This window comes from Branchiostoma floridae, chromosome 7 (assembly GCF_000003815.2).
Source record: "Branchiostoma floridae strain S238N-H82 chromosome 7, Bfl_VNyyK, whole genome shotgun sequence".
NCBI classification, from domain to species: domain Eukaryota; kingdom Metazoa; phylum Chordata; class Leptocardii; order Amphioxiformes; family Branchiostomatidae; genus Branchiostoma; species Branchiostoma floridae.
The window spans coordinates 20,805,912-20,833,902 of record NC_049985.1 but is presented as its reverse complement, the minus strand read 5'-3'; the positions used below and the strand labels follow the sequence as shown (position 1 = coordinate 20,833,902).

At 42.8% G+C, this 27,991-nt stretch overlaps 1 protein-coding gene and 1 pseudogene across 1 annotated transcript in view; both read right to left on the bottom strand.

Annotated features, from left to right (window-relative positions):
* LOC118419233 (protocadherin Fat 4-like) overlaps positions 1 to 12,784 on the bottom strand; it is a gene marked incomplete in the record, with an annotated part of 82,732 nt that extends 69,948 nt beyond the window's left edge. The window contains 2 exon segments of the mRNA XM_035825582.1: positions 4,225 to 9,163; positions 11,924 to 12,784. Coding sequence (XP_035681475.1) covers positions 4,225 to 9,163; positions 11,924 to 12,123 — 5,139 coding nt within the window.
* Positions 12,785 to 24,550: 11,766 nt separating this feature from the next.
* Positions 24,551 to 24,610, bottom strand: LOC118420377 (annotated as a pseudogene).
* Between the last annotated feature and the right edge of the window lie 3,381 nt (positions 24,611 to 27,991).

The following is a 27,991-nucleotide window of genomic DNA, read 5'->3' as shown; positions in this document are numbered from 1 at the left end:
ATAAAAGGATTTACTTCAGTATGCATACACATATACTCTGATGGGTATACAGGTAACCTATTAAAGAAATCTACTGATACAGATACATTACCATGACTATGGGAATCAGGAAATTGAGAAAATTTTTGCTAAAGATAAAATGAATGGAGAGAAGAGAGGAAGGAATTTGACAGGTTTCTGAATATAGCCTGATTGCATACAGGTTTTTGTGTCCACTACGAGTCCAGTCAGCAGCTTCAAGTTCAAGTCAACTTTGTCTAGTTCGACTATAGAAATACCTGTCAATCTGCCAAGTTATATTCAAATAGCATCATTGGAGCAGCAAGTGCCAGTAAATAATGCAAATACAAAAGACTGATCATACTAATATTTTTTTCATACATGTAGATTATAGAACCCGTTTTTTGTAGATCTTGTAAGATTCGATTTATTATTTTTCCGTTTACCTCACCCTTTTGCAAGTCTTGACCCGGTCTGTGGCTGGTTAGAATTGGAAGTTCCAGAGATGACAAGACTCCTTGGCCTGTCTGCAAGTCTTTTCTTAGGGCCAGACATGTCTTGAGACAGTCCAGGCATTACAACCCTAACCCAGAAGCACCAACACATCACTTCATCAGTTTCCCCCCACAGAGAATTCTTCTCCCATCGCCTGGAATCCATTCTAGTTCACTCCAATGAAGATTCCAATTCCCATACAGAAAATGGAATATTTTCAAATTGTTACCATGCCTTTACAGTTACTCAGAACTCTCAACACTAGACTATTCAGCAAGGAAGTGATCAAACTGAAAGGAGCAGACTGACTATATACATGTATTACCACTATCCAACATGACTGTAGACTTTCACATTACAAAACAGCACTTGGCCCATTCAAAACAGACAGGGCTTGCCTCCATAGTTTCCAGATACAGTTGCAGCTTGAAAAGTGCTCTGGAGAAGGAAGGGCGACTGGCAGAATTTTAAGACAAGACAGGCCTGACCCAGGGTCCCCACACATGTTTTGTCTTCCGCTTTTCTAAACACTGGAAAAACTTGGAAGTTAAGCTATACATAACTTCTAAATTCAATATAATATGAATATTGTAACAAATTGATTGATGTTGTCAATCACAATTACCTGTTTGTAATAAAGAACAGGTTTTGTCCAATGTCATTATCAGTTTAGTTGATTTTGTTTTCCTTTCTGGAAACAAAGGTAAAACTGGAGGGACATTTAATGATTTATTGATTTTAACAACTTTTTTTTTTTAATTTGCCAAGTCAAGCCCTTCTTTCCACATCCTTTCGTGCAGTGGCACCTGAAAACCCTTTCGGAATCTGCAACTGCATTCCTACATGGAATTGTTGGCTGTTTTCCACTTTGGCTGCATTTTTTTAAAATCAAGTAGGCACTTCAGAGTAGTACAGTGGACTCACCACTTCCTAACCGAACTGAAGTGAATTATTGCCATTCCTAATCAGACATTGTCAACAAGTCTACCAGTTTACTAAATGAGGTGTCAGAACTGGGCAAGGACTGTGATTCAGTCACCATAACTTGTTACGCTGGCTGCCATCCTAGATACTTTACTACAGCTCCAAAACTCAGTCATTACCTACATAACTGACAAAACACTAACACTTAGCAACAGACACCTGTTTCTGCTACTTTCTGAAAATACCCAAACTTTTCATCAAGAATGACAGAAAATTACAGAAAGGTAGAGATCTACTTGTTCATCACACATGTTGATGGGATGGACATCATTATTTCTCCAATTGACATGAAATGAATCATCTCAGCGACACATCAAATATGTAACAAAAATTAACAACATGTCTAGAATATATCATTATGTATCAGAATTTCAAAGATAGACGAAAAAATTTGTTGTCTATTCAGTATTCTCAGCCATACAACATACTTTTGCTTTACGTAAAATTTTCCAAAAGAACCCCACAAGTTTTTCCTCTCCAGCTATATCAGCAACTGCATGTATCAAACCCACTGAGGAGGAAACAGTGAAACTGATTTATTTCCCAGTCTGAAGGCACACATACATCATGGCTGGACCTGTTCCCACCTCCCCCATGTACCAACAACCATCTTTTCAACCAGAGTTTCCAGTCCGATGACTAGCGCACAGAGGTATGCAGGGCCTTTTTTCCTCCTTCGCAAAACCCGCCAAACCCTGTCGGCGTCTGTTGAGCTCGACACAAGATGGCAGCCCCCTTTTTCACGTCCAGCCACTTCAGCCAACGGAACTGCTTTGTTGTGTTCACGGCGCCAAACACGAGGGTGCTTCAACGTCCACTTCCCAACGTACCACCTGCTTAGCTCGGGACGCCAAGCGGCTTTACGCTTCGATCGTGAAACTGTGGCAAAAATCCTCTTCCCTCTGACAGCCTGTCTATAATCTTGTCTACTAACACTACTGAGTGTAATACACAGGCTGCACAAACAGATCAAACTATTCTTTGTCTTCAAGTCAACATGCTGTTTAGCTTCTTCTTACTTTCTACAGTTATTCTGTGAAACATTTTTATCCCCAACTACATTAAATTTCTATCCTGTATAATTAAAAGACGGAATATTTTGAGAGATGTTCCTTTTTTCATCAACAAGGTGTCTTTCAAAAGGAGGTTGTTTGTATGTCGCTAAAAACCAGTAGCCATGTTGAAACCCGATGCCAAAACCTCATTAAGGTGCTTACAGTCTTTTAAATCAGGTGTAATCAACCGAAACTCAATCAAGAAAAAAAATGCAAAGATGTGGCAGCTGTCTTGGTTGAACTCTTCTTGAGTATTTTCTTTCCAGATGCCGTACCTTCCCAGAGACCTTTAAAGATAAAGGAGAAGCTACTTGAACTGTGATACATTCCCAATTAGGCAAGAAATGGAAGAGGCAAGCTGGTAAGCCAAACCCTCGCAAATCACTACCAAGAACTCCAAAACGTTTCACATCTCATGACCAGCGGGGTATGCTCTCTGCACCAACGACTGTCAATGTCCAGACAAACATTCCAGTGCCACACTAGAACTATAGGTTTCCTTCACTGTGCAAAATTTTGATGCCCGACCTCTGGGCAAGGGTGACTTTGTATGGTAGTGTTCCATGAAAAGAGGGTGGAAAAAAAACTTCAAAGGTTTATCCCGAACCCCTGCCCACCCACCCAACACAAAGCAGATTTGTCCTGTTGATGTGGGATGAAAGAGACAGGCAACACCAGGGTCACGAACACACGTCGTGCCCTAAATGGATTCAACAAAAGGGGGATGGAAATATTTTTTCAGATACGGCTCCATGTTGGTCAAGCTGAGGAAAATTTTCAGTTGTCCAACTAAATTTTTTCAATAGTTCTGAAGTAAAATTTTATACTCTTAAAAAATCCATTCCTCACTAGACAGCATTTGCACATATACTAGTACTAGCTATCTAGCCACCTGTTTCTGAAGCTGATAAACCATAACGTCTTGTCTACCTCTAGCCATATCTACTTTAACTGAATACAGACCTTTCTATCCAAAGGAATGACAGCCCTCCTAACAAAGCCCACTTCTTTTCACCCAAAGTGCCTCCGATGTCAAGCATGCTCAATCACATACTGAGACATACAATTACAAATTGTAGCCTACAAATTGAGCAAGGCTGCCTGGACTGCTGTTCCATGATAATCAAGCATAAGGAAGCATGCCTACTCCTGGGTGAGTTCTCATCTTCACAGTAACACCACCACATTCCAACAAAAATAGCTGGCAAGTCCTACATTCACTGACGATGAACATATTCTTCACACTTGCTAACCCAGCCGGGGATATCTTAAGTCGAGAAGTGTCCACAAACTGTCCTGTTGACAGTATTTAAGGGTAAACACCACCCTGTACACAACAGATAATCGCTCCCATCACAATGCCTGCTATCTCGGAGCAGCGGGTAAAGTGCTTGCTGACAACGATTCGCTCCCATCACGCAGACATAACGCAGGGCAGGATGTTCTCGGCTCCCAGACAAATGCCTTGTAAACTTCCTTGCCATTAGAGGTGTCGGTGACACAAGCCATGTAGGCTGTCTTAAAACGAGAATTAACAGTATTCTTCACTGAAGCGGAACAATGGAGCCATATCACTATACTTAAAGTAAAATACCATGTGTATGTCACAGGTGTAAATTTTTCAACATATCTACTAGAACTTGGGCAGTAAAACTTATCAAGTATCAATGTGAAAATGGTGATCACTAACCTGAGTGGAACGTGTCCTTGGCGAAGAAGACGACTTGTCCACGACGTAAACTTCCAACACGAAACTGTCGTATCCTTCCTCGCGGTCTAACTCCACTCCCGTTGTAATCCGACCCGTGGTACGGCCAATCGTGAAGTATCTCCCAACAGAGGCATCCCCCGCGCGAATACTCGTGATGTAATATTCAATGGTGGCGCTGTGCCCGTCCGAATAACTGGCACGGACTGACGTTACGCTGGTTCCCACAGGTTGGTTCTCACGCACGATCCCAGAGTAACTGCTCCTAGAGAATGCCGGTCCGTTGTTGTTGGGCGAAGTGATGAAGAACGTAATCTCCGAATTGGACGACCGCCTTCCTGGCCCCTGGTCTGTAGCACTGACCACAAGGGTGTAAAAGGTTTGGGACGGGCTAAGATTCTGTGCGAGAGTGACCACGCCTGTTGTTCCCCCTATATCAAACTGGTTAGTGTTCCCACTTGTTTCGGCATACCTGACTTCCCCGTTCGTGCCTTCGTCGGGGTCCTCTGCGACCACGTTCAAAATGACATCTCCCCTGGACGCACTTGGGGCAATAGCAGCCGCATCTTGGGACACGAACAAAGGATTGTTGTCATTCACGTCCCTGATGATTACCGTAATGACTTTGAAGGCATGTCGTCTCTCGGAAACAGGAATCGCTTGGTCAGTCGCTCTCACTGTGATGTCAAAAGTGCTGGCAAACTCTCTGTCAATCTCAGCACGAGTGAATACCTGACCGGATGAGGGATTCACAGCAAACTGGTCCCCTTGCGGAACCTGGCTGGCTATCGAGTACTGTATCTCCCCGTTGCTTCCCGAATCTGGATCGGTTGCGGTCACCGTGGCGATGACAGTGTTCAGTCCGACTCCCTCCGTTATCTGGCGTACTGTGTCACCCGGTGGGAAGGTAGGAGGGTTGTCGTTTGAATCTAGGACATTGATTGCAAAGGGGATGACTGTGGAGAGAGGTGGCGTTCCGTGATCTGATGCAGTTATGTTGAGCCTGTACACGTTTGTGCTCTCGTAATCCAGAGCTTTGGCAAGATACAGCTTGCCTGTGTATGAGTCTAGAGTAAAGGTGCCGTGGGCATTCCCTTCACTGATACTGTATGTGATCTCACCATTAGATCCAGCATCTCCATCAGTAGCAGTCAGGGTTGTGATCAGGTCATTGACCCTCGTGGACTCCAACACGTCCGCTGTCTGCAAGGTGGGGCTGAAGACGGGTTCATTGTCGTTCTCATCGAGGACGGAGATGTTGACGCGGCACTGGGAACTGAGAGGGTTCTCGGACGCTGAGTCGCGCACATCCACAAGAAGGGAATAGAAGTCTTCGACTTCTCTGTCCAGTAGCTGAGCCAACATGATCTGGCCCGAGCTGGAGTCGATCAGAAACTTGCCTTCATCGTTCCCTTCGGTGATGGTGTAACGTACGAGGGCGTTGTTTCCGTAGTCCATGTCAGAGGCACTAACTCGAACCACCTGCTGGGATCGCTGGGCGTTTTCGGAGATGGACACCTGGTACGTGTCCTGAGCAAAACGGGGCACGTTGTCGTTGATATCACGTACAGTAATCTGGAGGGTTGCCCTGTCTTGCAGTGGAGGGTCACCGCCATCCGTAACAGCGACTTCCAGCGTGAACGTGCTAAGCCCGGTTCGTTGGATCAACTCTTCACGGTCGAACATCCTCAGGCTTGAGATAGCACCTGTGGAAGGGTTGATGGCAAAGTCAGACTGCTCCGTGATAAAAGAGTACCTCAGCTCTGCATTGGTGCCAGCATCGCGGTCAACAGCCGTAACCAAGGCTACCATTGTTTGTGCAGGTGCTTCTTCGTCCAAGAAGAGATTGTATGTCGAGTTTGCAAAGAGGGGGCGGTTGTCATTCTCGTCCAGGATTTCGACAGTAACGTTGGCGACGGCAGACTTTGCTTCCACGCCATTGTCTTGTGCCTCAACAATCAACACGTACCGGCTCTGAACCTCGCGGTCAAGAGCGTTTCTGACGTACAAGTTTCCGTCTGGAAACACACCAAACCTGTCTCCTGGATTCCCACCAGTGATGGAGTAGGATATCAGCCCATTCAGGCCCGCATCTTCATCTGTTGCTGTTACAGAGAAGAACTGATCGTTGACTGGCTGAGATTCTGGAATCGCTGTCGAATACGAGGAGGAAGAGAAGACAGGGGCATGGTCATTGACGTCACGTACTGTAACTGTGAGGGTCAAGGTAGCAGACTGTGGAGGTAAACCTCTATCTGTTGCCTGAAGCTCTAAGACATACTGGCCAACTTCATAGCTGAGCGCTCCTGCGAGAGAGACAATGCCCGAGTCTCCATTCACTTGGAACTTGTTGCTGGGGTTTGTGATGAGTTCGTATGTGACCTGTGCATTTACACCGTCGTCTGGATCCTGTGCTGCTGCTTCGTAAACTTCCCTGCCAAGGGGCCAGTTCTCTACGGCATCTGCTTGTGCAGAGGAAGTTAAGAAGGACGGAGGGTTATCGTTCAAGTCACGCAGGGTTACGTTTACTTGTGTCTGCCCAACCACTCGTCCACCACTTGCTACCACGAAGAGCTGGTACAACTGCTGCTGTTCCCTGTCAACCTCCTTTGCTGTCGAGATCAAGCCTGTCTGGGAGTTGATCCGGAAGATCCCAGCGGGATCACCAGAGAAGATGGAGTAGGTGGCATTGGCGTTTGCATCACGAAATGTTGCACTCACCATACCAACTGACTTTCCGATTTCCACATTCTCAAAGATGACAAAGTTGTATCCAGGTTGGCTGAACTCTGGTGGGTTGTCCTGTATGTCCACAACTGTGACATCGATGGTGGCGGGGGAAGCCGAACTCTGACCTGTGCCATCGCGGGCTGTGACCTCAAGCTGGTACGAAGCTCGCACTTCCCTGTCTAGCTCAGCTGTTGTGGTGATCTGGCCGCTCTGAGGGCTGATGGTGAACTTCCCATCCGGGTTCCCCCTCGTGATCTGGTAAGTCACCCTCCCGTTCAAACCTGCATCTAGATCAGACGCAGACACTTGAACGACACTCGTGCCTGAAGGCTGGTTCTCCCTGATGCTTGCATAGTATCTGACTGGGTAGAAGACAGGATTGTTGTCATTTAGGTCCCCGACAATGACGTTGACTCTGACGGCTGATTGTTGTGGAGGGTTGCCACGATCTGATGCACGAACCACCAGGGAGTAAAGGTCTGTTGTTTCACGGTCAAAGGTTACCAGAGTGTCGATACGGCCAGTGTTAGAATCCAGCCGGAAGCTGCCAGAGTACCTGTTTGCGGTTTCGGTATCGAATTCGTAGTATACCTCCCCGTTTGATCCCTGGTCGTCGTCCTGTGCAGTGACTGTGATGACTTCTCGCGGTGCACTCTGGTTTTCCAGGACAGTGACGTTGTATGGCGACTCGCTAAAGGTGGGAACGAAATCATTCTCATCAATGATGGTGATGGTAAGCTGTGTGTATGACGTGAACTGGATGGAGATGCCTTGGTCACTCGCTGATATGTTTAGGACGACTCCACTAGCAACCTCGTGGTCTAGGTCGGCCTGTGTTGTCACAAGTCCAGTGTTTCCGTCAATCATAAACCAGCCGTACTCATTCCCTGATACTATGGCGTACCTAACCTGCGCGTTCAGACCGGAATCGTCATCAGTCGCCGTTACACCCTGAACATAGCTGCCAATGGGAACTCTTTCACTGAGAGTGGTGTTGTACCTCGTCCTTTCAAACACCGGCTCGTGGTCGTTGATGTCATTCACGTAGATGATCAAGTTTGCAATAGTTCTACGGGGTGGGTTCCCGTGATCTGTGGCCCTCATGGTCAGATTGTACTGATCTGTGATCTCACGATCCAGAGATCTGGCAACCTTCACAATACTCAGCCCAGGTACATGAGTCACTTGGAACGTGCCCTGTTCGTTTCCGGATAGAATTTCCAGATCTACATCTCCGTTGGGTCCCTGATCTGCATCCGTGATGGTAACCAGGGTAACCACCGTATTGAGCGCAGCATCCTCTTCAACCGATGCAAACTGCGCACCAATGGGGAAGTACCTAAATCCAATGACAGGATCGTGATCATTTTCATCCACCAAGTTTATGGTAATGTACGCTCTGCCATACTGTATGGGGGACCCGTTATCGTGAGCTTGCACATTCACGTAATAGTTGTCACTCTCCTCATAATCTAGCTCTTGCAATGTCGTGACAACACCAGTTCTGGGGTCGATTTGGAATTTTGTCGCAGGCTCCCCAGAGTCCAGCAGGTATGTGATTTCGGCATTTGTGCCTTCATCTATGTCGGTCGCTCTGACAGTTAACACGCTGGTTCCAATGGGCGCACTTTCGTTCAAACTAACGATGTACTCGCTCTGGTCGAATATAGGCGGGTTATCGTTCGAGTCTCTTACGCTAATATTTACTAACAGGTAGCCGTAGCGCGGTGGGCTTCCGCCATCTTGGGCTGATATGTTCAGCTGGTACGAAGACCTGATCTCCCTATCTAAATTTTGATTGGTCTGTAGATGCAAGAACGATGCCTCTCCGCTTGGATTCGTCGTAACAACCAACTCAAAAGTATTGTTGGCATTCCCTGAAACAATCCTATAATTGTCCGTGATATCACTGTTACCGATATCTGCATCCGTTGCGGTATCTAAAATGACCTGTGACCCAGTTCTCGCGCTCTCCGAGAAGGAGATTTGTATACTGGGATCAGGGAAGATGGGAGAATTGTCGTTGATGTCCAATATGTCTATTCTGACTTCTATGGGGTATGTAGGGAGGCTGGAAAGCACTACGAGATCTAAGGAATCATCGGACAAGGCTTCTCTGTCAATCTCCTGTGTGGTACGGATCTCACCGGAGCTGGGATCCAGACTAAATATTCCTGGGTCTTGGTTAAACCTGCAGAACAGAAAGATAGATTTCAGTTACAACCATGGGCTCAAGACAAGACAACAATCGTTTTTTTGGGGGGGTTAGGCTCAGAGTAAAATTTTGGGTTCACATGATAAAATCAAAGAGGTTCTAAATCTTTAAAACCAAGGAGGTTAAAAAAACAAAACTAATAAAGTATAAACATGTCAGCTAAAATGCAAATGCAAATGCAAAACTTGAAATACTACCTAGCTTCAAAATTTTCAACAAATTGACAAAGCCTTTTCAAACAGCTGAAAATGAAAAATATGCTGCATACTTATTACTACTAGTGCACATTTTTATAAGGATAAAGAAGATAGAGTTATATGCAGAAATAACATGCCAGTTTAGGGAATCTTTACCTCTCACACAGTACTTGTCTTAGAACAATTTTTCACTACAAAATTTAGTTTGTTCAAAATGCACATGTCACAACCATAAGGTCTTGTGGTCCATACATGTGAACAGAAATGGCTGACGAATGACTTGGGCATGTGTTATTGTGGTAAGACCAGAAATTCTCCTATGAACTGGCCCTTAGTTAGTCTAACTTAGTGCAACAAACTTGACTTAACAGAATACACAAAAATTTCCCAATGTGCAGAAAGATCTTCTATTATTCAAATCTCTTCTGTTTTAGGTGGAATTAAAAGACTGCTCTACTTAATGGGGGGCGTCAGATTAGACACAATAGGTTAATCAGCCTGATGTCTTTCTTCCCTTTTAAGCTTTTTAGGAAAGAAGGCGTGAAATTCCTTGATCAGAACCAGGCCTACTGCATATTTCCAGCATGAAAAAGGACCTCTGTTCCCTGTTGTTGAAGATGACAGGAGGGTCCAGGCAAATTTGATATAGGATAGGCATGTCCAATTTTCTTTTCAGCACATATGGAATCTGCTGTCAGCTAAGAATGTGCTTCTAAACTCACTCTTGTGTGGCCAAGTATACATTTTGAAAACTTGGCAACTAAAAAAACTCTTCTAAAATGCGCTAAATTCGAAACTGATGATATTTTCCTAAAAATTTGTCCAAAATTTAAAAGGGGAAAAGTTTGAGTTTTTTTCAGTTTGTGACTGATCATGCGTACTCTGGAATTAATCTGCAAGAATTTATAGGAACAATGGATTTCTTGAAACTTGACTTGCTGGAGTGTAGATCTACAAGTCTTCTACCTCATGTTTCCCATATTCGTAAAGCACTTCACCAAAGAAAGGTGTTGAAAATTGAAGGATATTTATGATATTGGTGAATTGACAGGAAATCACACCAAATGTGTATTTTCTATTCATATTCTGCAGGACTTTGAAATAATTGGCTCTCACTCAGACAAATATCCAACTGAGGCAATACACATCTCACAATGACAATGGAAAGAAGCCAGTTCCACGGATGTAAATATGTAAATAATGGTGTGTTGTCTGTAAAATAGCTCAATATTGACCAAGGTCAACATGTAAACACAAAGCTCCAGATTTTAAGTTTTCTCAAATCTTGCCAAACTGCACCAATACAAACACACTTGAATCAATCCAATCAAAAGAAATTCACTTTCAAAATCTGTCTATGGAGTATATCAATGTTTGCTGCTGTTATCTTTCTTTAGATTTCAAGATTTACACTAATTTTGTCACCTTTTAGTGATATATTTTGCACCAAATTGCTAATTTTGTCACCAATTCAAAGAAGCACTTTTAGTGTCAAATTCAAATAATATATCCAGTGTTATCCACATTTTCACATTTATGAACAAGTTTATAATAGACTCTACTTTTCTTTGTTCCAATTTTTTGCCAACACAGGCCTCTAGCTAGAAATAGAGACATTACCGGGTACCGTGTAAAATTGAAAGGACATGGGGATAAAATATGGAGTGTGTTTGCTAGGAGCAAGGCTATGTACCTCGTCCTTACAAGATAAGACTCGTGCATACATCGATAGTTCTGTCTTAAAGAATAATCTAAGACATATACTGAAGTGTGCTAAGAGTGACAGACCCTGTTGTGAGTGAAATTGGATGGGTTTTCGGTTCATTTGAAAGAACCAAGGCGAACTCGCAGCTGACCCCAAGGTCTTAGAATTTTCTTCGCGATGTCTTGGACGGGAAGATACTACACTTCTAAAACATCATGCCCTACAAACCTTATTTAGAACATTCAGACTAATGCCTGAAATATTTCCAATTTAGAAGCCTAATTTACGTTTATAGTTGGTAGTGATTGAACCCTGTAGATACTAATTTACCTTTTAAACCGTTTTTAGGGTTAACATTAAATCTGATACGGTGGGAAGGACATAAATTTTCCCATTCCTTCTGAGACTTTGTTTGGAGATAGATGATTAAATCCTGTATACGTACATACAAACTTACTTAAACCTGGTAACAAGGTACGAAATGTTTGACAAGACAACCTCTCAACACTTCACAACTTGTCACGATGTGCTGACGATTTTAACAACAAGCTACGAACGTGCATCACTTGTTTGGGAAGAAATCGTTACCCTTTTTTATTCATTTACGTGAAACTTAATCAATCTTTTTTTCCTGTTGAACTTATGTAAAGATTGTGGAGGTTTTGACTTTGGAACGTAAAGCTAAATTTGGTTCCTAGGAGGTGAGGTATTTGCTCCATGCCAACGTTGTGTTTGAGTTTGAACTCCAGACTTCTCGGTATCCAAGCAAAAATTGTAGAGATATTGCTATGATCTAGAAGGATATGTGAACGTCTTGAAGATTGCGGGGCTTACCTGTACGTAAATCCAGGCTGTGTGGGGATGTTCCCGACGAAGGTACCGGGTGGTTGGCCCTCTTCGAGGGAGAAGGCTACCCGGGCCGAGCTGGCCGCGCGGTCGGCCCCTTCCTGCCCCGAGCATATCAGAGCCCGTAAGATGAACAGTAACGTGAAGTAATAATGCTTCCAGCGTGTCCTAACCCTGGGGGAAGCCATGCTTGTGGTCCCGAGGAGTGGGGACCTCCTACCCGCTGGGGTGGAGGTAACCCTGATCGGGGTTGACTCTCACCACCGGGGCTTGGAAACGCGAGCGGTCGGCGAAGCGTGCAGGTCACCGCCGACCATGTTTGGGACGCTCTCCGGGCCAAGGCACAGCGATGTCACGATAAACAACACAACACACCTCGCTACAACGCCTCCAGGAATTCCTTCTGCTCACCTTTACGGCCCAAATTGTAGGATTTTTCACCCAAACTGTCCGTCCGGTTGTGTGGTCCTTTTGTTGCTGGGGTCCGGGTGCAGTGAAATCAGATCTACCTCCGAGTCGGAATCAAACACCTTGCACACACCCGATAAAACTCCTCCAAAGTCACGATTTTACCCCCAGAAACGTCCAAAAACACACAAATCCGTAATCCAGAACTCTTCTTACATATCCAGAATCCACCTCAGGTGTTGGTTTTGAGGAAAAATAGTGTTTTTTCGCACTTTCTTCGCTCCTTTCTTGTCTTCACCTCACCGTCGGCGGTTGCTGAAAATGGACAAATTCGGCTGCCCCTCCACAAGGCGGAGTATCGTCCACCGGACCTGTCAATCAAACAAACAAAAGGTGTGGTCGGAGCCTAAATGCGTTACCACTGACTAAAGCATTAGCCCTCATGAAACATTATTCATTTGTTTGTCTATTCGATCGGTTGATCGATTTTGTTTTCTTTTGTATTGTATGTTCCATATTCCCTGGTACAACATATGAATACAGTATGCGGTACAATGTTTTAATGTACAAATTACAGTACAATGTTGAACTTGTTGTAGCGCCAAAGTACAAAACCGTCTGTCCAATTTTGCCATCGCTTTACTTATAGTTATCAAACAATATGCTTGTAGATAGCAAGCTAAGTTAAACATGCTGTCTAGCAAACCAGTCTAAGATTAAAATCGAGTAACAATGCATTTCTAGTGTTCTAGTGTTCTAGAAGTAAGCATTGCAATGTATTATTTCATATATCAGCATAATGTCAGTTATGTATTGTACAAAAATACCAATGCACGTGGCAAAATCTATTGTTTAAGAAATAAATCCCAAGTATTTTCTCTTTATATACGAGTCTTAGTTTGTTATGTTGGTTGACCTTTTGAAAGCTTTGCCCCAGACAGAGGTGTCACGTGACTACCACCATGTCAATCATCTGGCGGAAGCCTCAGGCAAAAAGGCAACCTGTTGTCATGGTTACCAGTCGAAGCCGTCTGCTAGATGAGTTAGGCAAAGTTTACATGTGAAACAATGATGTCGCAAATGATTTTCAAAAATCTAAATAAAGTCGACTTGTAACCGTAGACATTTTTTCTTTCAAGTAAGAAAAAATGTTACAATTTCGAAGATGGTGGTATTTTTGTTTTGTTTTGTTTTTCATTGGCAAAACTGAAGTACTAGTATATATCGGAATCGTATCTTATTAGTTATTTTTTGACGATTATAACAAGGCAGAGCACCAGACGCCCACATTTAGGACAAGTCGTCACTAATTAGAACTGAATGATTAGAACCGTTGAGGGGGGTAGTCATTGCTTTGAAGTCGGCATTCCCACTCTGATGTTTCTCCAGTTCATGATTACATTAAAGTGTACAATAGTTAAGCTTCCGGACCACTGGCTGTCTGTTATATCTATTCTTTTTATTTTTATCTTGCTCTCTTTTCCTGTCGAAAAAGATACTTAGAAAAGCTATCAGAAAACATCTCAAAGTTACAATTTAAAAACAAACATAACACTATTGTCATTTTAGTACTATATAACAATGGAGAAACTACAACTATCATTTTCTATTCATTTTGTTCCTTTTATCGTCGAATCTAAGGAGAATTATGATTGACGGCATTGCCTTTGCCTTGGTAAAACAGCTGCAAATATTTACAATATGTTGGATTCGAAGGATTAGTATTATTTGCTACTTATTGATCAGTTTACATCAATGCAGCGTGGAAGACGGTGGGTATCTGAGGGGCCATCTGCCGGTAATGCCTATACCAACATGTCGTGTTGTGTTTTTATTAGGATCGATTTGTCAGTAATCCCTGGGAATGTGTGTATGTGTCAGAGACAGCGATTGGATGATATGCAAGCCTATGATGGTCTCACATCGGTGTTTTGGTTACTAATATTCAAGCAGATATTGGGATGGGATATCAGGACGTTCTGTTGAGCGGTTTGTTTGGGTTTTTTCGTTTATTTCGATCTCCATTAGACTTGCAAATTGCATATAAAAAGCTATTCTTCCTGGAGTCCATACAAAATTACAGAAAATGAAATGATACATATTTCTTACTAATCTTTTAGGGTAATCCCTAGAGTTTTAAAAAACCGATTTCCAAGGTAGCCCAAATCTATCAACATAAACGTAACAATAAAAATAAACGTGACTAATCAGACATAAGGGTAATAACTTAACTAACAACTCAAAGTCATTAATTACAGAAACCCATCACAATAATAACCATATGAATAGAAAAAGACAAAAAATAAATAAACTTCGAAATCAAGCTCAAAATAACAACTTGAAAGCAAAATACGCACAACAGCAGACTATACCTGCGTTACACATGAAACAAAACAAGTAAAGTACATACGAGGACATTTCTTAGTCTCTGATAGTTTCTTTTTCTTGTTCTCATTGTTGTTATGAAATTATCTGTTTAACCAAGGACGTTATTATACATTATAATATAACGTCCTTGGTTTTACATGCATGTTCGAATAAACAGTAAACAAACGTAACTCCTGCGCGTGCGCATGAGTATATTTTGTGTGCTGTATCCACGTGTGCCTGCGGGCGAGTCCAGATTTTGATGTTCAAGTATATCATATGTTAGCGGAGGCTAAATAGTTCAGTTTGCCTGGCCACACTTGACTTTTCTAATGCGAGCAGCGCCCCTTGTAACAGAAACGGGCGGCTAACAAAACGACACGACTTAGCCTCGCAACACCTGCTTGAAGATCATAAATTTGTGTGGTCATTCGGTGCGGGCGCGTTCGTTACGTCCTACTCATTTGCATACAACTGCCTATACTGATATAAATCAGACCACAATGCCGGGGGATAGGGTTTCTTGTAGACATGAACAGGGGGCCAACATTTCAATAGAGTCGTATTACCCTGGCAGTGGGGACAAGGACCCCCGGAGCCTCACCTTTGACCTCTACACTGAACATAGAACAATTACAACACCAACCAATGAAAGTTGTCTAGCTGGGTAGGTGGAGCTTTAAGCTTCAAGCAGATGTTTGGGGTGGCTACGACAGTGTGTGTGTCGTTGGGTCTACAGTGAAAGGCGAACGAACTGAAATGACACCATACATCTGCTCGATGATTGCGATACAGCATTACTTACCCATAGCTAGTTTTGTAGTAGTGTCTAAGAGCAGCGTCCTTGCTAAAGAGGATCTAAAATGCTAGCGCATATATATTCTTGTTTGTTGTCGTTACCTCCATAGAAATTGAGGTATCGTTTTGGATCTCTCTCTCTCTCTGTCCTTTATCAAAAGTTTATGCATGATATCAGCGCACTCATTAATATTTGACATGATTTAAAAAAGATATATTCTTCTCTTCAGATGGTCAACATGACGAGAAAGTACCAACGTATCAAAATGGGAAAATACATTGTGTTGTAGCCTTGATTGCACATGTAGATATGACACCAGTGAGGTATAGAAATGGCAGTAGCTGTATAAGTGTACTAGTTCGATAGTTTTAAAAGTGGTACCAATGTGTTAGCCATGAGTGCTAGTTAAATGATACCAGGGTACCACACACAGAAGTGTCACTTTGTGCACTTCTTGAATATAGGACTCAAAGACGTGTGGGCTGTGATAGCATGTTTTGTCGCTTCAATTACATCCTACATGGTGTCTGTTTATTTTATTTTTTTATTTAGTCACCTTTTTTACCACCTTTTCTGACCCTCTCGCATTAAATTTGGAGTCTGAAGAGTATGTCATCCATAAAATGTACTTGCTGTGGCCTATCCTACTACAAATGTGACAGCGTAGTTAAGGTCTCATTGATGAGTTGTTAAAGAAGTTGTTTAACTGCATTGAAAACCATGCAAAAATAAGTGTTTTAGATGGGCGTGTTCAAAATGAAAATACATAAAATATATTGATATTATTCATTCTTTGTTGAGTACATTTACCATTCATCATGTAAAAAATTCTCAAAAAAATCTCAATAAACTCTAGACAGTCATTTTATGCGCATATGCACTTGCCACGCACCGCAACAGGAACTTTTTTTCCTACCACCGGTCGACCTCACCACTCAGAACCCAGGACTGTGTACCTCCGACACAGCGCGCGGCTATCGAACATTACCTGCTAATTTCTTCATTACAAACAAACTTTCACCAGTCTAACATTTGAGATCAGTTCGGCTGGCTAAAAGGGAATTTTCACACGTCCGTGCAGCCGCCGTTTTCTGTTGGGGTCGAAACTCATTTGAAGTAATACATAAATGAAAAGTTACTCTCCAACCAGAGGTTAGGCTCCGGCTGTTCTTAGGTTTTTTAAACGTTTTAGTCGTTTTTTAGTCGTTTTTATTGGGCTTTCTACTTTGTCATTTTTCTTCAAGAACGCCAGCCAATACACGATACAATACAAAATAGAAAGCCCGATAAAAACGAAGAAAAAAACGTTTAAAAAACAGCCGGAGCCTAACCTCTGCTTGGAGAGTATGAAAAGTCACCTCAGTATTAAATGAAATGGTAAATGAAGAAAACCAGAGTTCGGTCAGCGATTTGTCGACGCGATACGTGAAAAACTCGGCATGGGCCATCTTAGAGGGTGTAACTAAATAACGGCGACTTTAATTCCCAAACAAAACGGAGGCGTTTATCAAATATTAGTTGCCACCCCCGTTCGTGTGTGATTCGGCTAAACAAACCAATTCAGACGTCATTTAGCACTCGTTAACAGGTGTCCGAAACACACCACAATTAAAGAAATTACGACATCTCTTCCTGGATGTAGTGCTGTATATGCAATGGGCAAATGGTAAACCGACCGGCAAATAAACGAATGGGCGTTTCTGGTGGGGAGATAGCTGGGATTGAATAAAAGAAGAAGGGGGCGAGGGGATCACTAACATTTCTAATGGCTAAGGTAGTGGTATTGAGAAGTTCATAAAAACTTTAACTCTTATTTAAATATAGATATAAAGTCACCCTAATGATGAAAAGCGGCCTGCAGGCCGATTTGAGCCTCTGTTGAGTAAATAAAGGTGCAAAGAAACAAACATCATTCTGAGACGTCAAAATCTGCAGGTGATCGCCTTCTACACATGAAAAGACGCACCTTAGACCTTCTGACATTCTTGTAAGACACATGACGGTTACCTGTCGTAGAGTGTGTGTTCAACACACACCTGTGCGTCACGTGAACTCAGCAGACAGTGTGACGTTTACTCCCGTGAAGATTGTCGCGCACACAACTAACACTCTCCGGCCGCAGTTTTCAGCAAACATCCCCCGTGACAGGACCGGGTCAGAGCAAGTACATTTTTTGGATGACATCACGCCTGATTTGGGAAAAATTACTGAAAATGCAGAAAATTTCGCGGTGGCCGCTTCACCGCGAACTTAAAGCCACCGCGAAAAGTCCTTTTACGTCCGAAGATGGTCACCATGATGAGAAGGTACCAAAACGGAAAAGAATGTCGCGTGGAAGCCTTGATTGTACTTGTAAGAACATGTATCCATGGCCATCCAAGACCTTAGTTGTAGAAGTGAAACTACGTTGTTCAATAGTAAAAGTGACACCAAAGTGGTAGCCTGTAGCCATGACGGTAGTTGTCAACTTGGTAACTGAAACCAGTCTTTTTTTCCCCTCTCATTAAATTTGGAGTCTGCAGAGGATGTCATACATAAAATTTACTTGCTGTGACCTAACTGCACAGTCACATACTAGTATCAAAGTCGCAGGTCTTCGTACTCCCCAAGCAGAGGTTGGCGGGGAAAATCGTGACCTTTTACTTATATGCCGTATTTTTTGTGGGAGGCTGGTCGAAAAAAACACAGTATCTATATAAGAAAAAGGTCACGATTTCCCCCACCAACCTCTGCTTGGAGAGTTGGTCTACGGCCATGGCAGAACAAACTGCAATGTTGATAACGTCATTCGAGCCCATCCAATTTGTGACGGGGCAGATTTTCAGCAGAAAATACGGTCGACGCCCGGGCGATTCTCAAATTCGGCCGACGTTCGTTTAAATAGTGATGCAGGCTTAAGCATTATTCATACCTACAAAATATTTCATTAAAAACAGAAAGTTTTCTTCTCTTAATGATTTTTTTCTGTGTATAAAAAGATACAATGTACAAGAAAATAAGGAAAGACATTTTGGTAGTGTATCAATACTATAATGATCATTATGAAATACTGCCAGAAACACCGTTTTCTTGGGGACCTATACTAAATAAAAATACCCATATGCAGACAACCCTATCTAAAGGGTCTTGAGTTATAATTGCGAACACACAGACACAACCTTCCCGGAGGTTTAAAAAACGAAGCCAAACATCTGTTTTGAGACCAGTAACAATAGCTGTCCGCTCTAGAGACCATGCCACGTGTGGAACGCGTTTCCATGTTTACGGGTTTGTTTACCAGAACATGTTGTCCTGTTTGTTGACAACTTGGCTAAATCTCCAGCTATTTGTTTCTCGTTGAGCAAGATTTGCTTCGCTGCTTCGAATTCAGCTCTTAAACTGGTCTTATTTACACAAATAAAACGCTTAAGAGGAGCAGCAATGGATGATTAGAAATCAAGAGTGTACCATAAGGGCCTATCTCACCGAGCGGAGGCACGTTGGAGGCACTTTGGAGGCACGTTTGCGTTGTCGAAATCAACAGTGCCTCCAACGTGCCTCCGCATGGTGAGATAGGCCCTTTGAGGTTGGCGAATTCTTGAAGAACTGAAAAAATGGACCAAGGTTGCTAGAAATGGCGCTCGGTGCCGAAAAGGTGACAATCAATTAGCGCAGGCAACTAGCTGACTTCCATACAAGTTAAGTTGTAGTAATTATGTCCACACTACTTTGAAAGCGAACAACAATCTGGTGATAGAATAATAGGGATCGGTGCCGGCCCAAGGGTGCACCCCAAGGTATTTTTTGTACACCTATTTCCTCAATTGTATTAAAAGTGACTCTGGTAAAATGTGTACCTAGCTTCGGTTAGGGACGTCTCTCGGATAGGACGTCGGACGTAACTTAGTGTTTGAGGAGAGCCACACCTCGAGCATGTTAAAGAACCCACCACACTTATCAAAAAGAATAGGGGTCCTTCCCGATGTGACAGCTTGCAAGTAGTGTACAATTGGTGTGTTACTTACCAGTTATGGAAAACAAACAAACGAGGTTTATTCATATTAAAGTCAATTGCTTTCCAGAAAAAACAACAGGTTTGCAGTATCATAACAAAATCATTCCCATATCAAAGCATTGAAAAATGGAATATACATGTATATAGTTATCTGGAGTTCGAAGAAGTGAAATGAAGATTAGAAGAATGAGCGTAAAATCGTTGTAGTTTTGGCGTCGAATGGCAAAGTGGTTGGGCTGGCGACACGGCATCTAGTTAGAGTTTCAATTGCTGGCATTCCTGGCAGGACGCTGTTTCCTTGGAAAGGCAGTTTCCACGACTTTCCTTACTCCACCCAGGTGTAAAAATGGGAACCTGACTTCGGTTGGGGAGGTAAAAGGTGGTGGAAGGAGAGGGATGGGCTCCGCCTTCCAATACTGTACCCTAGACACAGTGGATAACAACCCACTGCCCCTACTGCCCCACAGAGGCTATAGGAGTGCCTTTACCTAATGCCCATTATACCTAATGACGTGGTTTCGACCATATTGTCAGATGTTTAGCGCATGCATTCCAGATTCGCTACACTGTAGCAATTTTTGTCTGTGGTGCACCGAAGGATGAAGGTGTCTATTAACGGATAGAAAAGTTTCAAACGGCCGTATCTATATAACCAGGAAGGTCTTTGTTCTCGTCCAATACTGGAGCTTCAAAACAGATTCTGACGAAAATTGAGTCCGTCGCCTGTCCCCAGACAAGGCGTCATCAGTGGGCTCTCGTTCCCATGTTACCATGGCGACGCATACCTGTGTCGTCCGACCGTTTCAGACGACCGTTTGGCGCGTACCTGTGCGAGGCACCGCTAAGGCTCAGGTAACGCGTGTCCTGACAGGCCGTCATGGGGTGGGGGAGCTTCAGTCAACTACAGAACCGTTTTTCATGTTGAAGAACAAATCATGATCATATAATTCCACATCCGCCACTATGAATAAAACATTAAACGGGCAACAACCCCAGCATACTGGCAAAAAATCGTGACCGTAGCTTACATGTACCAAGGAAAGCCGCTAGGGGGCCCAAAATCTAATCATTTCCACGCACACACACACATACACACACACACACATGCGCGCGCGCACACACACACACACACACACACACACACACACACACACACACACACACACACGCACACGCACACACACAGGCAGACAAACAAACGATAGTGAAAATATAACCTCCGTGAATATTTCATAGAGGCAACTTATGATGGTCCAAAAGAATGTATCAAAATGCCGTGTGTTGAGCTTATGTTGATTCGATTGGCTCGACACGCAAAGCCGATGCCAGCCTGCGAAGAAACATATTTCGCAAAAAACGTTGCCATCTTTAGGAAATTTTAGTGGTCAGGAAAGTGTACTAAACATCTTCTTTGACTTCGAAATTGACTTCGACATACTAAGACAGTAGTATCTGTTTTTCGATATTTTCTATTCTTTAATCATTGCAATTTACGGCATATATTGGCTCATTTTCTAGCTGCTTTGCACGATTTACAGTATGGTGAATCTACTTTTCATGCACGCGCTAATGTCATCCATATAACCGAATAAACATACCCTTATGTTGATGTTGAAATTAAATTTTGATCATTCCGATCGTAACCTACGGATTCAGTTGCGTCAGTCCCAAGTCTTGCCGAATTGTCGTGTATCCAGCCAAGATAAAAGAAAGATATTTTTAATCTGCACAAATATCTATGTCATATTATTACATTTCTATCGCTCTTACACACACATACATTTTGATCTAAACATCCTACTTTACGTTCCCTCCGCCTACACTGCAATTTTGTATCCCTCTCTACATTAATATGTAGAAAATAAATCAAATGCAGACTACCATGTCTTATATTCAAGAGTATCATCTAGTTCTCTGCCGGTGTATAGGGCAGTGACAATATCCGTTTCTATAGCCCTTGGGCCACACAGTTGGCATGTACTACACTAGTACTGGGCCAGGCCGCCAGTTCATCTCTCATACTTCTTTCTTTCATAGAATGCTAAGCGCTAGGCAGAGAAGGAAGTATGTAGCATTCTAGCTAAACCGATATGACCCACTCAGGGTTCAAAGCCGCGCCGTACCGAATGTAGTACTTGTACTTCCGTACTCTAGTGTTCAGCATCTTAAAGGCATCTGAGATTCAACCGTCCTACTATGGAATTATAGTGCGATCTTCCATGTAGATATCAGGAGGGAAATATCGATTTGGCATGATCGCCGATTCCTCCAAGGGGGTCAACCTCTTTGATTCTACCTAGTCTCTACCAGGCTGACTACGCTGGTCAGCATAGGAGAATAATTTGTCTGGAGAGTTTTGCTACCAGAGGAGTTGGTCGGCCATGCAGCCGGAGGGAAATATGAACCTAAGCGTGGACTGACTCCCCTGGCCAATTTCCCGATTGTTTTGCTGAATATTACTATCCCTGCACCCACGTAGGAAGGCCTGATGGAGGCTAGATTCTACCAATAGAGATCCCGATCGGAATCTGTACCAAAGTTTACCCGACATATACACAATGCTGCGTACCATACATACTCAGCATGTTCTGTTGCTTTTCGGAATGCAGAGCAGCATAGGTAAGGGGTGAAGTCTGCCGTCTCTGACTGAGTTGTTGCCGCTACTTTTCATCGTACTGATGGGAACGGTGGCCTTGTGTTTAGGTTGCTGACTAGTCGCCTCAGAACCCGGAGGTACGGAGTTTGAATCCCTGACTAGTCCTGTTACTAGCAATTTTCTTCCAACAGTGACTGTTTTAAAGGTGGAGAACGTACCTCCGAATTTTCGATGTCTGACAGCACATTTTGCTTGGTCACTAGTCCTGATGTTTTGCCCTAGGGAAAGGCACTTTAAATATTCTCACTCATTCTGATGGAGTTCGGCCGAAAATTTAGAGGGTAAGTCCCTATATATTTTTCCGTGTTGGAAGTAAAGTTTAGCAATTTTCTCTTTAAAATATTCTCACTCTACTCATTATCAGGTGAAAATTAGCACCTAGCCTAGCTTCGGTTCTAGCTTCGGTTAGGGACGTCTCTCACATAGGCCATAAAAGGAGGCCCCGTGTTTGGGGAGAGCCACCACTCGAGCACGTTAAAGAACCCGCTACACTTATCGAAAAAGAGTAGGGGTCCTTACTGGTGTAAGTGGACACAGACGCTAATGGTGTTACCTAGGTTGTAACATTTCACCTGAACCCAGTGACAAAAAAGATGAATATAGAAAGGCACATTTTCGAGTAAATGCAGGATGTTTCCCTCCTAGTAATTTGCCGTTTGTCAAGCTCGCATGCATGATATTATAACATTAGGCTCACCACTGAGGCGTCGCCCCAAAACATACTCGCCTCCGAGGCGTCGCCAAAAATGACAGAAGATGAAAGAAGAAGAACACACCAGCAAAAGCAATATCAATTCCCTACGAGAAACATAAAAAATATCTGTGGTGAAATACCGTTGTCGGGAGTGTCTTCTCTACCTATTGTGCCATCGCACCTGTTTAACTATAAACCTGCGTACACCTGGGGCCATACTTTGGCCACTGTTTCAACATAATCCAACTGTTTACCTGGATTAATAGAACAATCAAATCTCCACCGATACAACTACATTCACAGCGGGACATGGTTGTCCTTAGAGACGGGTCAGACGATAGATTCCCCGCTAGTAACTTTGACCGCCCCGCCTCTTCATGGGAGACATTAATTCAGCAAAATATCGCCGTGGGGACGCATTAGCGGAGTAAACTACTCCATACCGACCCTGTGAGTTCGTATGTGGGCCCGACGTTACCCCAGGCATCGCGAGGGGGGATTTTTGAAGGGCCCAAACGTCTCCAAGGAGAGCTGAGAAAGATAGTGTCTTGTACCACGTTGTAGCATGGTTGGAGTAGGGAGCAGTCGTTTTATATTATAGATGGGGGTTGGTGGAAGTGGAATGTTCTCCATTAGGGCTGGGTATCGGTACAGCGTACCGGTGCAAAACCGGTTTTTCTTATTGGACCGGTCCAGAAAAACCGGACCTAAAAAAATTAGGTGGACCGGATGTTGGACCGATTAGAAAATTAACAGATTATTCTATCAGCCATTCACTCGTTTTGGCGCTTGCAGGTGGAAGAAAATAACAAGAGTGAAGTAGAGTAGAGTTTATAGTAATTTCTACCAAGTTTTACAGCCAATCTTACAGGTGCAGTTAGCGTTGTAGGATTTTAAAACGTTAGTGTAAGCCTCATACTCCACCAAACAAATTTCTATGTAGTGAAATGGACCATTAGTATGAGTCATGCTGAATCAGGTCCAGGTTCAGGTCCGGACCTGGACCTAATCCTTTGGACCTGAACCGGACCTGGACCTGAATTTTCTGTACCGGTACCCAGCCCTATTCTCCATGCATCACTATGAATAAGGTTATGTTTAAGCTTGTTTGTGCGCATGAATGTTTGTGAAAGTACAGCATACATTGAGAAGGTCTGGATGGATTGTATTGATATTTGATTTGTGGGTAGAGCTTGAAAAGAATTGGAATGATTATATTTTGTGGTTTGTTTAATATGACATAACTTTATTGCACAACAATTGTACGAGGTACAAAGTATGGCATCTACATAACTACAGTGCTATAACTTAACTTAAGGCTTATCATACAGGAGTTGTAGTATGGGATAAGTTTCTTACAATCATTGGAGGCTTTTACAATCATTTGGGGAATTTCTAATGTCTAAACATTCTTTGATATATTTTCCTATATCTGCCATGCAGGGATTGTCACATGTCATTATGTATTTGAATTTGCACTTCAGGTCCATTTGGATAAATCCTTGTGTACAAAATGACAGCCTTCTGTATAGAGAATTGCGTATATCGGAATATTTGGGACATACAACCATAAAGTGATATTCGTCTTCTATTAGCTCTGGACAGAATGGACAAACCCTCTGGTCGATAGGGATTTTTTGGAGTCTTCCGGTTTCTATATTTAATTTGTGACAGCCAATTCTGAGTTGTGTGATTGCAAAAATATGGAACGCTTCACGAATTTGCGTGTCATCCTTGCGCAGGGGCCATGCTAATATCATTACTACAGTGGAATTTCCGGGTTTGATATCTCAAATTAGAGACATGATATGGTCGTGATTTTTGAGTGGGAGATAGCTCGTGGGACAGAGAATGCGTGTTGTAGGTTTGGGCCCCCTATTAACGCGTACTAATCTCCAAGCAGACCCAACTGTGCCTTAGAGATAGTATCAAAGCTGGCAAAGGAGATTTGCCGGCCAAAGGGAGATAGCCGGCTAAGAGAGTCAAACGGGCAGGCCGCTGGTGCCGCTATACTAAGTCCCTCGCCAGCTTTGATACTATTTCTAAGGCACCGTAGGGTCTGCTTGGAGACTAACGCGTACGACTTTTTTGTAACTGCGAAGTTGACACCGCACCCCCCCCCCCCCCGTCCCGGAGATAACAACGATCGCCCCCTGCATGCTCCCGTCCGAAGAGAATCGCCGTGGGAGGTGTGGAAAGTTGGGCTATCGATCTGTACCCCTTATCAGAGCCGCTTCAACCGCCAAACAGAAGCCTCCAGCCCAGTTTGTCCACTCCCGCGATAAGAACAACAATCGACCGGTTATGTTTGACGACCGTTTGTCAAAAACGCCAGCCAGATATTTCGATTGAAGTTGCGGATATTTTGGGTCGTTGTCATGGCAACCTGAAGATCTGGATTCTCTTTCGGTCATCGTGAGAACTACTTTTGTATTTTTCACACGGGAAAATTTGAAACAATATCTCAAAACATCAGCAATATTGACAGATGGATTAGTAGGTACACCCAAATAAAGTGATAAGGCAATACAATGTTGGATGATACAATGTACCAATACAAAAATGCAAGCATTAATTCATATCTATCTATATCCTAAATAAAACGGAGAACTGTCACAACGTTCCCATAACACATGGAACAAGCTAATTCTATCGTTTGAAATTGGAAGACGTTTTGAAAATAATGTCTTAAAGATTTTTAATAGTAGTGTCTTAAACTTTGCATACAATAAATAAGATAGTTGTAAGCAACACTATGTCACAGTCTTTTCGCTGTTGTATTTTCGTCAATGGCACGTTTGAAACTAACTATGTGTGAAACAATTTCGTCCATTTATGATTAAAATGATTACGAAATGACACAGTAGTTTGATGAATTGTGGTCTTCTTTGGACAAGAGGTGTGCCTAAAATCCCTTATCTGTTTGCAAATTGCGCCCACTTATAGATAACCAAGTTATCACATTCTACAGTTGCTCTATAAGCGCAGAATTTTACAGTTAGGCAATGTTGACGCGATTCTAAGGATGACATCATCTGGGAACCCAAAACTGGTGCAAGCGTGCGACGAGATAGAGAGAGAAAGAGAGAGAGAGAGAGAGAGAGAGAGAGAGAGAGAGAGAGAGAGAGAGAGAGAGAGATGGAAACGTGACAACTTTACTTTGTTTTTCAGACCCACTCACAAAGCCAGATGTCAAATTGTAACAAACAAGATATCATTTTTAATTGTAATACACAAACTTTGGAAAGGTATACGTAGATGAATTGATTTTTGGTATGCTGATAGCTTAAGTAATGCTTGATACAATTTGATATCAATTAATTGTAACTTGGGATCTAATTTGCATAATGAATGCCGAAATTTTATAAACCAACTCCAAGCATATAATTATAAAGAAAATGAAATGAGTAACGCATTTGTCTGCAGACATCATTCTACATGGGGCAAATGAGTACTTTATCGTATAGTGTGAAGTAGTGTGTATTTATTACCTCCTAAAATTAATATCAATCGGAAAACAACACTCCCTTCAGTAGTAGAATACCCCTATATAAGTTTCCTTTCTTTTAAGACATGAGCTTAGAAGTGTAAAAGTAGAAATACGGTTGATTCCAAAACTATTTTGATTCTAAAATAATCGCGTCCCCTTAATCTGGTTAATGATAAGATTATAATCAATATTCGGTTATTGAAATGCCAAGTTTGACGCAGATGAGGAACATTTCGGGCATGTGGTGCGGAACATTCCATTCAGCTGGCATAACAACACATCTGAGCTCCGCACTGTGGTCTCCGTATCTCGGCTCCCGCACGTTCAAACGTCAAAACCGTTACGTTACCATGACAACGGACGTCAAGAAAGTCCTGACACAACAAGATCTCAACTTCAATAATCATCAATTATAATTCAATCGTCAGATGGTATCCGTAGAACAGCCACTGTTTGATTTTTCATGTAACAACATTGTCCGGGCGCAAAGTTCACGGAAAGTAAGGACATAGCAAAGAACGAACAACTGAGTGTTTTAGTTAGGGCGAGGTCGTACGACGATCGTGTTATTGCCGTGCGTTGGTCCCAATGTTCACGGAAAGTAATTATGAAGACTTAGCAAGGAACGAACTACCGGGTGTTATAGTGAGGGCGAGGTCGTACGACGATCGTGTTATTGCCGTGCGTTGGTCGCAAAGTTCACGGAAAGTAACGGCTTAGCAAAGAGCGAACTACTGGGTGTTTTAGTGAGGGCGAGGTCGTACGACGATCGTGTTATTGCCGTGCGTTGGTCGCAAAGTTCACGGAAAGTAACGGCTTAGCAAAGAGCGAACTACTGGGTGTTTTAGTGAGGGCGAGGTCGTACGACGATCGTGTTTTGGCCGTGCTTTGGTCGCAAAGTTCAAGGAAACTAATTACAAGGACTTACCAAAAGAACGAACTACCGAGGACCTCTAGTGGATAGTGGTTAGCTGTATTTTTATTTTGGTGACAATTTTTTATTGCCTAATGAACCAGTGAACTTACATTGAAAGCAAAGCATCCCCTGATATACTAAATTTTGATTGGTTTTGCGGGCATAGAAGTTTTAGTGTGTTTTTCCGTTTGTGTGTTTTTCCTTCGCCGAGAAGGTTATGTTTTGGGTAGCGTGTGTATGTACGTATGTATGTTTGTAATGTAGAAGACCAGCATAACTCAAGAACGCCTGGATGGATTGTATTGATATTTGGTATGTGGGTAGGTCTGAATGAGTCCTGGAAACGATTAGATTTTGGGCCCCCTAGCAGCCTGTTACGGTACTGCAGCAGAAATTCCTTGTTTGATATCTCGAGTTCTGAACATGCTGCGGCTATGATTTTGAGTGGTAGACAGGTCTTGATGCCATGAGTAAGTGGTGTAGGTCTGGCCCCCCTAGCGGCTTGTTTTGGAACTGCAGGGCAGGTTTAGTGTCAGACTTTGAAAGAAAATAACTCAAGAAGGGGTTAACGGATTGTTATGATTTTTGGTATGTAGATAGCTTAAGTGATGCTTCATACATTGACATATTAATTATGCAAATCCGTATCTAATTTGCATAATTAATTAGGAAATCCTGTCAACACACACGCTGAGTTCCATTATAGGACCATTGCAACATGTGACATTTGTG